This window comes from Microtus pennsylvanicus, chromosome 5, assembly GCF_037038515.1.
Source record: "Microtus pennsylvanicus isolate mMicPen1 chromosome 5, mMicPen1.hap1, whole genome shotgun sequence".
In the NCBI taxonomy this organism is placed as follows: domain Eukaryota; kingdom Metazoa; phylum Chordata; class Mammalia; order Rodentia; family Cricetidae; genus Microtus; species Microtus pennsylvanicus.
Window position 1 is genome coordinate 39,670,698 of NC_134583.1, and position 13,770 is coordinate 39,684,467.

Below are 13,770 nucleotides of genomic sequence, written 5' to 3' on the forward strand. Positions count from 1 at the left end.
ACAGCCCTTAGTATGTTCTCTCAATACCTTCTCTCTCCCAGGAAAACTTTTTTTTTCCTAAACAATTCCCCTCCTACTTTGATGGTTTCCTTGTTTGTGTGGTTGTCTGAATTTGTGTTGTGTGTTTGTGTATGTGTACATGTCTAAATATACATGTATCTGTATGTATGTGTGCTTATGTGTGTGAGAATGTGTGTGTTATGTGTGAATATATATGTGAGTTTGTGTATGAGTGTGTTTGTATCTGTTTGTGTGTGTGAATGTGTGTATGTAGTGTGTGAATATCTGAATATATGTACATATATGTACATATTTGTGTGTGTATATATCGGTGCAAATGTGTGTGTTCACTATTGAGTTTAAATATACTTGTTGTCATGAGCATAGGTGAGGACTTTTTTACTGAAACATTAGCCATCACCAGCTACCCCATTGAAGAAGATCACATCCTATTCTTCCAGAAGCCAATGACTGGCAATAGTCTGTCAGCAGTGCTGGATTCCTATGAGCCCTCCTTAGTTCATGGAGAAATGATATATTTTTGGCCACACTTTTGCAGGTCTCCAGCAGATTATCACAGATGCAATGATGTCAAATTCCTGAATGGAGTACCACTAGAAAACATTTATCTAAATTTCATGGTTGGTTAACTTGATTTCTGAATAATTACTCTCAATAAAAATGATTAAATTCATTTTTATACTTAATTCTATCATTAATTTTAATCCTTAATTTCAGACTCTGTAGAAATAAAGATGTTCATGGAATTTAAAATAATTCTTCCAAAAACTTACCTATGAAATTAAAATATAAAATAATAGGAAAATAGTCAACCAATTGTATTTCTTAGTAATTACGCATACTTTATGTTTGTAATTATGACCATTTTGTGGCTCTATAGCGTGTATGAAAACATGCTATGTTCTCTGTTAAATAACGTTAGAGTGCAATAACAGTTGATTAAACTCATGCCAAAGTCACACAGCTTCAAATTTCATGTCATTAATATTTTTAGGGAACTAGAAGGCATTTTAACACATGGAGCTTTGATAGAAAAGCACACAAGGAAAAGGAAGGAAGGACAGAAACTTGTGTTTTCAACTTAATTAACAAATCAGTCTTTCTCATACTTAAGACATATGGTTCTCTGGAAAATTTAAGTTTAGAGTTGGCATCTTGAAGGAAATTATTTCATGGGCCAAGAAGAGACCCTGCAACACATTTTTTTTCCTAGAGAAGGAGGCATGGTGTTCAGGGAATGTGAAGTTGACGTCTTCTATATGAGTCATAACATGTGTAAGGTAGCAATTTGTTCATTGTCACTCTGTGCCACCCTCATGGGGACATCAATTAACCTAATGCTTTCCCCAGCTCACATCATGTTTTCTATATTCAACAGTTATTTGACCAATGAAAAAAATGGTTGATTATATATTTTTAACTCTTCATATTGAAGTTACAGTTTAGATATCTCAACTGGGGTTGACCAATTGTAGATTTTTGCATTAGCCTCCATCTGCAGCAAGAATAACCTTCTTTTGAAGGGCTAAGAGCTGCACTTATCTACAGATATAAAGATACTATTTAAAATACTGTTAGAAACTATATTGGTTTAGAAACAATTGACAGCAATGGGTTTTCCTTCAGGCTTACAATCTCACCAGCCATAGGTTCTTAATTATTTTTACAGTAAAAGGTACGAATTGCCTTTTACTGATTGGGCTTTAAATCCAAGTAAGCATGATTTGGTACGTGGAGATTAAAGTGCCATTGTTGTTGCAATGTAGTATCTTGCAAAGCCTGACATTGTGAATTATAGGCTATACAACTGGGTAGCACTGTTCATTGTTTTCCATCGTGGAAGCTTACAAAGCATCCCTGGTCTTCAGGGAAGAGGCTTCCAGATCAGTTCTTTCAAATCCTGTGCACGCAGCTCCTGGTGTCTTTTGCAATAGAATCTTACCTTCAAATTCTATAACAGCAATGGCCTGTACTGTTTTGGGAATCTTGTATTTCTCCACAATGAAGAATAACTTGAAGGGAGGTTCCCCATGCCTTGTTCCTGGGGCTTCTGCTAAATAGTCTGTTGTTCTTGGGGAAAATCATCTTCTCCTTTCTCCAATAACCCCACCATGTAACTGATGTAAATACAGCACTCGTGTTTGCAATTCTCAAAAAATAAGGACAAATTCTTCGTGTAAAATCTAGAAAAAAAAATATATCAACTACCAAAGATTTGGTGCATGTATTTCTTTTGTTCTTTTTCTCTTTTTCCTGGGGAAGAAATCAGTTTGAATCTCAATGAATGAAACACAAGGAAAAAACTTAGCAATTGATTAGGAAGAAGTTCCAGTTTTCACTCTTATTTGTCCTTGCACACAGACCCATCAGCACAGAGCATTCTCTGGTAACAAATGGGCATCTGGCCAGCCAGTGATCTTTGCATTAGCATTCTAATAACCAGAGGCCAATGCACCATAGTGCTGTGTCAGAACTAATTTATGAAACTAGGTCCACAGGCTCATTATAGTGGTCACAATTCAGTGGCTGCCCAGTAAAATTAGACTACAGTTTCACTCTCAGAACAGTGAATATTTTAACATACTATTAAGGGCATATTTCAAATGTTAAAACTAGCTTTTATTCTGAGAATGGAAAAACAACAAGATTAGGAAGTCATTTACTTTGGCAATATAAAATTGTTTTAATTTTGTTTTGGCTCAAAATCCTTGGCATTATGGAGTACTGGCCAACTGTGCTTAGCATTTGCAAGAACAGTGCATTTTTCCCTCTGAGAAACAAACACTTCTGTGCAGCTCAAGGGAACCCTAGGGTCATAAACTCACATGGCTAGTAAATCGCAGCCAGCACTATTGGTAGCCCAGAGTGCTTCTCACAGAGGTACTGCCCATGTTTCCCTGAAATCCTCTTTAACCACATGTCTACCCACCCCATAGCACCAATCTCCCCCAACTCAGAACACCTTGCTCTTCGGGCTGCTTTGCACCAAGAACCTGGGTTTCAGAGGTCTAGAATGTGTGGTTTCCAAAATCAGGTAATGAGCAATGAGATGTAGGGGTGGGGTAAGAGATAATTTTGTAAACTAATTGGTATTGATATCTCTGTATCTAAAATATCTATATTTGAAAAAGGAGAATGATTATTCCTGCTCTTTTTATTTCACAGTGTTTCTTGGATCAGAACTAATAATGTCTGAAAAGAAAGGCTTTTTAGTTGTATAGGCGTGTACTTGGGTTACTATATGGTTATAATCATTCCCTTGTCAAACATAAGAGAGAGTTTCCTTTATCTCCTGAGTTTTCATTTAACCGAATGGTAATGAGTTCTTAAATCTTCTAAATGTGAACAATAAAACATTCCAAATGACTACTCTTGGCAGTCTGCATGCCATAGCTGAATTATTTAGGTATCTATTTGTACCTAGGAAAAAGGAGGAAAATAACTTCCAGAAAAACATTGTTGTTAATTTTTAAAAAAGCATTGTCAATATAAATATTCTATTATACTAGATATGTCTCCTACACCAAGGTTAAAAATATAGAAAGTGGTACAAGATAGTAGGAATTGTCAGTTTACTGTATTAGTCAAATAATAAATAATATAAAAGATTACATTAACCTTAAAAACCAGAATATTTCAAATTAAATCTATGGCAAATAAATAATTCCAAGTTTGTCAAGATATCTTACAAACCAGGATTGTGAGAGGGCTGTGTTCTACTAAATATGAACAAGTGTGGTGTTCAAAAATATTCCTGCGTGTGCATTAGGACATTTGAATTAAACATGTGTGAAAGAGACAAAATATCCCTTTTCCAACCTATTCTAAATTAACCAACTAATTTGGCAGCCTATATAATTTCATCCTCAAAACAGGATTAAAGTCACTCTCACTTTAGTAAATGTATTGATATAGCTTACTTAGAACAGTAAACTCCAGAAAAGACATGTCTTCTTGTAGTTATAAGGGCACGGCGGGGCTGCGTCCCCAACACCCCAGCCGCCTGCACAGCTAGCTTATGTCCCAAAATAATTACACGGACACTGTATTCTTTTAATCACTGCTTGGTCCATTCTGCTTGGCCCATTAGCTCTAGCCCTTACTGGCTAATTCTGATATCCCGATCAACCCATTTCTAATAAACTGTAGCACCAGTCTTACCGGAAAAGATTCTAGCCTAAGTCCATCCTAGGTTGGAGCTGTGGCATGGCGTCTCTGAGGCGTCTGCTCCCGAGAGGAGAGCTGTGGAGTCTGAGCTCACTTCCTCGTCCTCCCGGCATTCTGTTCTGTTTACTCCACCTACCTATGTCCTAACCAATAAAACGGGCCAAGGCAGTTCCTTTATTAGCCAATGACCTTCCTCCATCATCTTCTGGCCTGTATATATTATATTAACAATAAAATAATTGAGCACTGATATATTAAGCCAAACACACTACAGGTACTGATGAACAAAGTTTGGTGAAATAAGGACAGCTCTTCAGAAGTTCATTGTCAAAGAGCACATACAGTAGTCACTGCAGTGAGAAGAATGTGATAAAGTTAAGTTGCTGCCCACAGAGGCAATTAATTCATGGATTTGAGAGAGGGGTGTAGTGTTACAGAATCTTCTCAGATTCAGCCTCATGAAGTAATGGAGAAGTGGTTCGGTTTTTGTTTTTTCTCACCTAAGAATCTTCAGATGAATGTATCTTCCTGTTCTGCTTTTGCTTCTGAGAAAGACAATTCAGAATAAAACCTGTCTCATTTCCCTCAAGACAGGCTTGTTTCAGCTTATTGACTCTTTTCAGTTTCACAACTTTACCACTGTTTTTGCCATGCTACCATGGTTTTGCTTATTCAGTTCAAATAAAAAGGGAAATTTGTATAGTTTATATGTGGTGCTCTTAACTTACTGTGGGTGATATAATTGTAATTAGCCTATCAGAGATTTTGAAGTTGAGTTTGAGGTTTAATAAATAAAGTTTTGGAATATAGCTTCAACTTCACTTCATCTGTTTTCTCATGTTAATTTGAACTAATAAAACCAATAATAAAATAAAAATTACATTAAAATATGACACATGTGTTCTGCTGGGCAGTTAGTAAATGCTTATAGTGATTCATCTTATTACAAAATTCAATAACACCCCATTTCCAGGTAGGGAGCAACGCTCTTTCCCCATTCTCTAAGAAGAAGCAAAGCTGAAGTTCCCTTCTGCTTCCGCTCTCTGGAGCATGATGGAGGGAGAGGATATCGGCTAGCGTATGTGCAGTGCACCCAGTGTGGCCTCATCAGCACACACACAGACATACACATACACGCACACACGTGCGCACATACACACACACACATAAAGGTCACCTGATTTTACCAGGACTTCTCAGCAGAATATGACTGTAATAGCTAGAAAATCAGGCTTTGCCATCCAATAATATATGTACTTATACTCAATGACCAGAAGCTGAAATGAGAATTGCAGGCTACACCAAAACAATTACCCAATAGTTATTAAGCACAGTCCTTTCTAAAATATATTTAAAGTAAATGTTTTTAAACATAAATTCATAAACTTGCAGAAACCTTTATTGTGCCTTATTTTTGCAGTTTTGTAAAGGGTATGTTTGACTCAACTGTGTAGCTCTAAAACATGAACTCTGTGATGAAAGTGTCTCATTGTTAAGAGTTAAGACACACTAAGAAAAATTCTAAATATTAGTAAGAAGAATCTGTAACTCAGGATCCTAGGAAGTGACCTTTGATATTTTTCTGTGTTTAAATGTTTTACTTCAAAGTGCCTAGCTTATAAGAGTGGATAAAAATTGAAGTCTTATCAGCCTTCCAGGTACCCTGCTTGTGTGTAGTTTGCACATTGCCAAAACAAACATGGGATCTCTGCAACAATGTCAAGATGCCATTTGCTCTTCTCTATGATCCCCATAAGATCAATGGCTTTTGATGCATCATAATTTGATCTTTGGCTTCTAACAAAGCTTGGCTGTTCTCATAACATCATTAAATTTTCTAACTCTACAAGTCCTTTAATGTAAAGATTAGTTCGTTTGTGTTCTTTCAAGGCTTTATCTTCACAACGATTAACTGAGAGGCTGGTTTGTTTAATGCATTCAAACTTTGGTTGAGGGTCAATCGAGCACTGAAGAGTCATACATATGCATATATAAATATATATTATATGTATTTGAAGGAGAATTCTGCATTAAATGGCTGATGTATGCTAAGAGGAAAGTAAGGATTCATATAAACTTTTGTAATTTTTAAAATTATTATTTTGTTCTTTAATGCGTATGAATGCTTTATAAACACATTGTATGCATATTGTGTGAATGTTGTGTGCCCATCTAAATTGGAAGTGGGAAAAGATTCCCAGGTATTGGAGTTACAAATGGTTATGAGCTGCCATGTGGGTGTTAGGTATCAAACCAGAAACCTTTACAAAAGCAACAAATGTTCTTAGCTACTTAACCACCTCTCCAGGCCCTCATATGCATTCTTAATACATTTGATGGGTAACTAATAATGTTGGAAATACAGATTTAGTAGCTTGTCATGAAAGGCTTCCTCTGGTTTTAATAAGCTGTCAACTCTTAAGTGTATTTTTAGAACCACAAACAACACATTACAAAAATTTTAAGGATACTGACAATATTTTTCACTGACTGACTTGTTATATGTTTACTTACATATGAAGATAATTTTATATTTTCATTTTTTATAAATCATGATATCAAATATAGAAATATACAATGAATATAATTATATTTACCCAAACAAACAGCCTATGCCATCGTTACAGTTTTTAATTTTTTCCCAACTACAGCACGTAGGGACAGTTATAAACAGCCTCAACACTCATGGTGCCTTATTTTAAATTACATAAGACTCACTACCTTTTTTTTAATTCTCAACTAGAAATCATATGGTATAGCCTGTTTAAATCAAATTTTTAGTTTTTACTGACATTTCTAATGGTTTTCTCACACTCAGTAACCTACCCCAATTTTCTTGTCCCCACCACAACCTGTACATTATCTCCCAACCTCACTTCAATCCATTTGCTTTCTAAACCCTGATGATATTAAACCAGGTGTGAAATAACACATATATTGTCATTGTTATTCTCAACTTCTTAGTGATTCACTACCCACCATAAAACACATAAAATATTTGTAATATGTGTAACACTGGGATTTCAGTGTTTTTTCAGTGACATAAATTTTGTTCAGTGCTGTGATTCCAGGGCTCATGAATAGGGCTACATTGTCACCTGTAGCTATAAATCTTTCTCCACTCCTCTTTAGTTTTCCATTGTAAAATGTCTTTTCTAAACTTGCACAAAGTAGTTGTCCTATTATCTGTAAGTATATCACAATGAACATTTATTTCCCAAATCATATATTATATATATGCAATTATTTCTTTAGGAGCACAGTCATCACACATGATGCAATTTTATTTTTTATTTATCTGTTTGTCTGGCTATCTGTTTATCTACCTATTTTTATTTTTTTCATTTATTTTACATTTTATTTTCTCTTCTTCATCTCCTCCTGTACCATTCACACACCTCTCAGGTATCCCCTCCCCTCCATACACTCTTCTTCTGTCTCCCTTCAGAAAGGAGCATGCCTTCCACGGGAGTTAACAAATCACAGTGAGGCAGGACCAACCTCCTATCCCAGCATAGAGACTGGGAAAGGCATCCCAACATGGGAAGTAGTTTCCCAAAAGCCCTCACAGAATCAGGGGCAAGTCATCATCCCACTACTATGAGTCCCAAAAACAGACCATTCTATGGAACTGTCAGCCACATGCAAAGGGATCTGTCCCGTGTAGGTTCTCACTTTCTTGAACAGGACTCCCAGTAGCATGTCTCAGTACCTGGCTGTGGATCTCTGCCTCTGCTTCCATAACTGTTGGCTCAGTTTCAAGCACTATTGTTATTTAAAACAGCAAAGTTATTTTTAAAGTAGCTTTACTAATTTATGCCAATACTTAAATTGTATATGCATTGCACTTGCTCAGAAACTTGGTCAATTCCTGATGTTATCGGCCTGTAAATTGTGAACTCAGTGACTCATATTAAATTATTTCCAATTACTGGTGAAAATAAGAAACTCTTATTTTTTTATTTATCACATTCTTTTTCTATAAAGTTAAGTTACTAGTTGTTTTTGTCAAATTTATTTTTGATGCTTTGACTCATATTCCTGTGACAAAGATGACATATTCATATACTCAAGAAACAAATTCTTTGTCAATAGCTTTTTGCTCTTTGTGTGGTCTTTATGTGGCTGTTGATAAGAAAAAAATCCTAATTTAATGTAATGTAATTCATAAATGTTATATTTTAATAACAGTGTTATTTTATTTCTGTTTAAGATGTTATTCCATATTTTGAGCTCATAAATGAATTCTCATTCTTTTTAAATTTTACATATTTACCTTTTGTATTTAAATATTATTTTTTTAATAATGGAAAGTAGGAATTCAGCTCTATAATTAGTCTTTTAAGTATCTAATTATTATAATACCATTGATTAAAATAGACTTATTATGTTGACGAATTATAGCAAACACTTGAACTTGACTGAGGAATACCATGAATTTGAGGACATCCCGAGCTAAAGAGGATTCTCTTTAAAGTCCAATTTTCTAATTTCTTCAAACCTTAATATTTTTTCTAAGCACGAGATTAGCAATTGTATGCAAGAACTATCACATTTTCTGGCCTCTTGTCAATCTTAGACACTTCGCTGCATTTTCAGCTACTGATGTTAAAATATGACCAACTTGGAAATATGTATCATTCAATTTATGCTGCAAAATAAATGTTATCTTTGTATGTCTTCCTCAGTAAATATGATAAGCATTGTGATAACATGATGTTGAAAATTAATACCTCATTTAAGGATAAAAGCTATAACCCATATAAATATTTATGACTGTAGATATTTTTCAAATAATTTAAAAATCAGAAACGGTATCATCATATTTGTTTTTATTACACGTCTTGATTCTTCTCTCATTGTTTAACACTTTTTTCATAAAACATTAAATTCAAATTGGTTATATATTTTTTATGCTTTAATTTCTTCTTAGTATCTCCATTTCCTAGTAGGGTATAAAATCCAGACAATCAGGGGTCTAATTGTTTTTTGTATGTGACAATTCCTACACTATTTCATGTAAAGAAGATGTTTCATACATTTTAGATATAAGATTTGTGTAAGAAGGAATGAAGAAATTTCTTAACTGGTAAACTATCTGCCAAACATGAAAATCTGAGTTTAATTCCTGAAAACCCACATGAAAGGCCTGAGGATATAGGATTGTTCCCATAATTCCAGCTTTGTTGTGAAGGGATCAATGAAGCTAATTAGAAAGAAAACATTACCTGCTTGATGAACTTTATGTTCAGTAAGAGACCCTGACTCAAAAAAGTAAAGTTGAAATCAAGAAAATAACAGATGTGGACCCACAGTTTCCATGTATGTTCACAGCTTCATTCTTGCATGTGTTCTTACAGGTACACTAACAAGTACAAGCACCTTATGTAAAATGTCACACATAGACACACAGTATAAATTAATTAATAAATTATGATTGTAAAAGAATTTACATAAGTAAATAGAAAAAAATAAACGCTCTAAGGTATAATGTTTCCAAATTGTTTATCATTGTTATTTAGAAAAAATTTTATTTTTTTTATTTTCAGATATTAACATGGCAGGGGAACCCAAACCTTATAGACCAAAGCCTGGAAACAAGAGGCCGCTGTCTGCTCTTTATAGGTAAGTAAGAAATACCATCCCACTACATATATGAAAATTTTGACACATTATCAGAAAATATGATGTGCAAATAATTAACTAATTTAAAACAACAATCTTTATTATTAAATTCTATTGATTAAACACACACACATACACACACACCAGGAGTCATAGCAGATGCTTAAGCATTAATGGAAATGGAAGTTTCTGTCCTGCCTGGTAGTCCCACAGCTATTTGGTCACAAAGAAACAAACAGAGGCTTATATTAATTATAATCTGTTTGGCCTATTAGCTCAAGATTATTCTAAACTACCTCTGACAAATTAAATTAACCCATAATTCTTGTCTATATATAGCCATGTGGCTTCGTATCTTTTCTCAGTGAGGCATTCTCATTTTTTGCTTTCTCAGTTTCTGACTGGTGACTGCCTGCTATGCCTTTCCTCTTCCCAGAATTCTCCTAGTTTGGTTACCCTATCTATACTTGCCTGGCTACTGGTCAAGCAGAGTTTTATTAAACCAACATGAATGACAAATAATTATAGTATACAGGAGCTTAATATTCTCACTTATAATAATATACTTGCCAATCATGATCTGTGATTACACAAAAATATTTACAAGAAACAGTTTAAAAGAAGATGCTCATGGTTTTTGAATGTTTCACTACACAGACGGCTGTACTGTTCACCATGAGAACATTTGCTTTTGAGAAATGGCAGGGAAGAACAAAGCTGCCAACTTTGTGACATACAGGAGACAGGCAACAAAAAAGGAACCAAAGTACACATCCTGATGCATGCATCGAGGGATTTATTTCCTTTACCTAGACCCCACATTCTAATAGTCTGCTCTCTATGAGTTCAGTAGATTAATGCATCTATGAAGTCAACATCCATCCGCTTTTTACCAGCTCCACCAGCTAGTAACAAAGGCTTTAATACATGATATTTAAAGGGTTGTTCATACTCTAACTACAGCAATATTCATTTCACGAACCTCAACAGATTCTTTCACAGTTAAGAATGCTTGGCGATCTTCCAGAGAATATGAGTTTTGCTGCCAAAACAATAAACAATCTGTGCTGCTGACCATCTCACATACTACACTGTGGGTGTCTGAATATTACTTGATGTGTTTTTATTTCAGTCCTCTTCAGAAGATCAAGAACTTGGAGTTACATTATTTTTTTTTATCAAATCAGCCTATTAGAAACATGATACCAGTAGCCAAGCACATGTCAGTAGGCATTATACTCCAGTATTCCCCCAACTATAAATTGGTTCATCTTATTTTGTTACACTGTCTACATCATCTCATGCCTATTTTCTCAGAATGACAAATATAGTTTTCTTACCTAGATAATACAATTACTTTGTTGCCTGCCTCAGCTAAGATTTTTATTGCTGTGAAGAGGCACCACGACTATGTCAACTCTTATAAAGGAAAACATTTAATTGGGAGCTGGTTTACAGGTTCAGAATTTCAGTCCATTATCATTATATAGGAAACAAGATTGCACACAGACAGACATGGTGTTGGACAATGAGCTGAGAGTTCTACATCTGGATTAACAGGCAGAAGGAAGGAAGAGAGAGACTGAGGCTGGCTTGGCATTTGAAACCACCAAAACATACCTTCAATGACACATTCCCTCCAAGATCACACCTCCTCCACCAAGGCCACATGTACTAATCCTTCCAAATAGTGCTTCTCCCAGATCTGTGAGGCCGTGTTTAGTCAGATCACGACACTCTCCTGAGGCTGGACACGACACTGTATTTTTTTCTCCTGTTGCTATTTCTCTTCTCAAAGTAGATTATATGCAGGGCTTAAGTGTTAATAATAATAATAATAATAATATGTATTATTAACAAGTGTAAAGTGTGGTTGATCTAAAAAGAACATAATAGTAACTTCACAGAGCTTTTAAGTTTTGTGTAGCTTTTCATTTTTTTACAACCACTATTGAAAAACAAAACAAAAAGCAAACCTGCTCTACAGTAAAGCCCTATGTGCCACTTCATGTACTTTACACTTTTCTTTTTAAAATGCTGACTTTGCATCTGTCTCTCTAAAATTCACTTCAATTAGATTTAGTAAGTTGTTCCAGGCTATTGAGATCTGTATCATACAAATTATTGGTATTCTCCAAGACATATTTCATCATTCGACCGCAACAGAGCTAAAAGAAGTGTTGAGAAAGGCTTCCTATTTCAATGATATCACTCGGTTAACAGAAAATTAAGCAATATGTTTTTAGATGGGCTATGCTCTGATAAGGGAGGGAAAAACAGTTTTCATGAGGAGGCCCCATGCTATTCTCTTATCTTTATTGTCTAAACAAATATTCTCTGAATTCTGTGATGACACAGTCTCATTTCCCAAACTTAAAGATTATAAACGTCACTTGAAGGGGTCTATTTACACTGAGGGGCCCAAGAGATTTTCAAGCGATTGTGATAAAGAAATGTAATTTATTTATCTTTTGTTTGGATGTCTAAATGGACAATCTAAAAATAAGTAAATAATGATATATAACCTAAATAAAATATTTTATACAAAATAAGAAGCAACAAAAATAAGTACTGATGATTGGATATTAATAATTTTCATTGATAGGAAAAGGCAGGAATGAATACATTACCCAAACATGGCACATTTTGTACCTTGTTTGAGGCAAAACTAAGCAATACACATCATTTTCTGGTTAGTTTCTTTTTAAATGCACACATAATTAGTTGTTGTGAGTACAGAATCCTGAAAGTCATGGAATAAGTTATTAACAAAGCAATATGGCAAGGTTTTTTTCTTTTTTTCTCTCATCACACAGTTACTAGTATCTGTATAATGATGTTAGTTTTCATGTTTTCTCATTCTATGATAGTTTTGATTACTTTATGGAGGTGAAAGCTCATAAAAAGACACTGGTGTCTTTCTAAATGTTATTTCTTTTTACTGCCCAGTTGTACTGAGTTGTAAATGTTTGGTTTAAGTATGCTGTACTATATATAAATTACATCAGTGAGAAAATGTTCATTTGACCTATTTTCATCTATTGAAGTAAAGTTGAAGTGTGTGGAAATTGACAGACAATAGCAAAGAGAACAAAAAGGAATGAAAGTGAAGCTGAGAAAACCTTTTTAAACTTATTTTTTCATTCTTACATACATTTACTAGTACCTTACTTTCATAAGGAAAATGTTTCCACAGTCATTATTCATCTATTTAGTATACAACTCCTGCAGGTTGAGAATACAACCCTACTACATAATAAGAAATCTAAATTTTAAACAGAATAAGCCTTGTCTTTTTCAATGCAAGGTAGCAAAATTAGTTAGTGGCACTGATCTTCCACTTCTATGTCTGGGGCCCTTGTCACTAGAACACAGTTTCTAACTTCACCCAGCTGCAAGCACCTGGAAAAAAAAACAGGTTAGACAAAACAAAGCCTTTCTATTCATCAACACCAATAGTTAGTAATACTGAAAGAGCAATTATTGCCTACTAGATACTTCACAAACACAATAAAATTGACATCTACTTGTGTAATGATAGGTCTTTAGTCAAGTTATCTAACACACTGACTCTCATCTTTCCTTCCTTCTTTTTTTTTTCTTCCCTACTGGACATTGAACTCAGAGACCTCACATGTACTTCTTAACTATTTCTCTTCACTGTTTATTTTATTTTATGTTATTTTGAAACAACATGTAAATAATTTGGCCAAACTGGCCTTTGAACTAACATCCCAGTGCATGCCAGTCTGGAGTTTGTGGTTTTTCTTCCTCAGTCTTCAAAGTAGCTGGCTTACAACACTAATTATAATTAGAGGCCAGGCTATAATTTTTATGATCATAAAATATTCTGTATCTGAGGTGAAGTCACTTGCTCTATTTGGAAGAGGACATGTTCATCTTTGAAATTACCAATTTGTATTTCCTAAAGTTTAAAGTTTTTATTCTACTTATTTA

At 34.5% G+C, this 13,770-nt stretch overlaps 1 protein-coding gene across 20 annotated transcripts in view; it reads left to right on the plus strand.

Moving 5' to 3' along the window:
- Ralyl (RALY RNA binding protein like) overlaps nt 1-13,770 on the plus strand; it is an 806,938-nt gene that overhangs the window by 621,385 nt on the left and 171,783 nt on the right. For 19 of the 20 annotated variants that reach the window (XM_075971526.1, XM_075971521.1, XM_075971520.1 and 16 more), the window contains one exon: nt 9,738-9,813. In XM_075971526.1, coding sequence (XP_075827641.1) covers nt 9,738-9,813 — 76 coding nt within the window. Of the gene's footprint in view, nt 1-2,883; nt 3,056-9,737; nt 9,814-13,770 lie in introns of those variants that run through there. The other variant, XM_075971536.1, reaches the window with a different exon arrangement.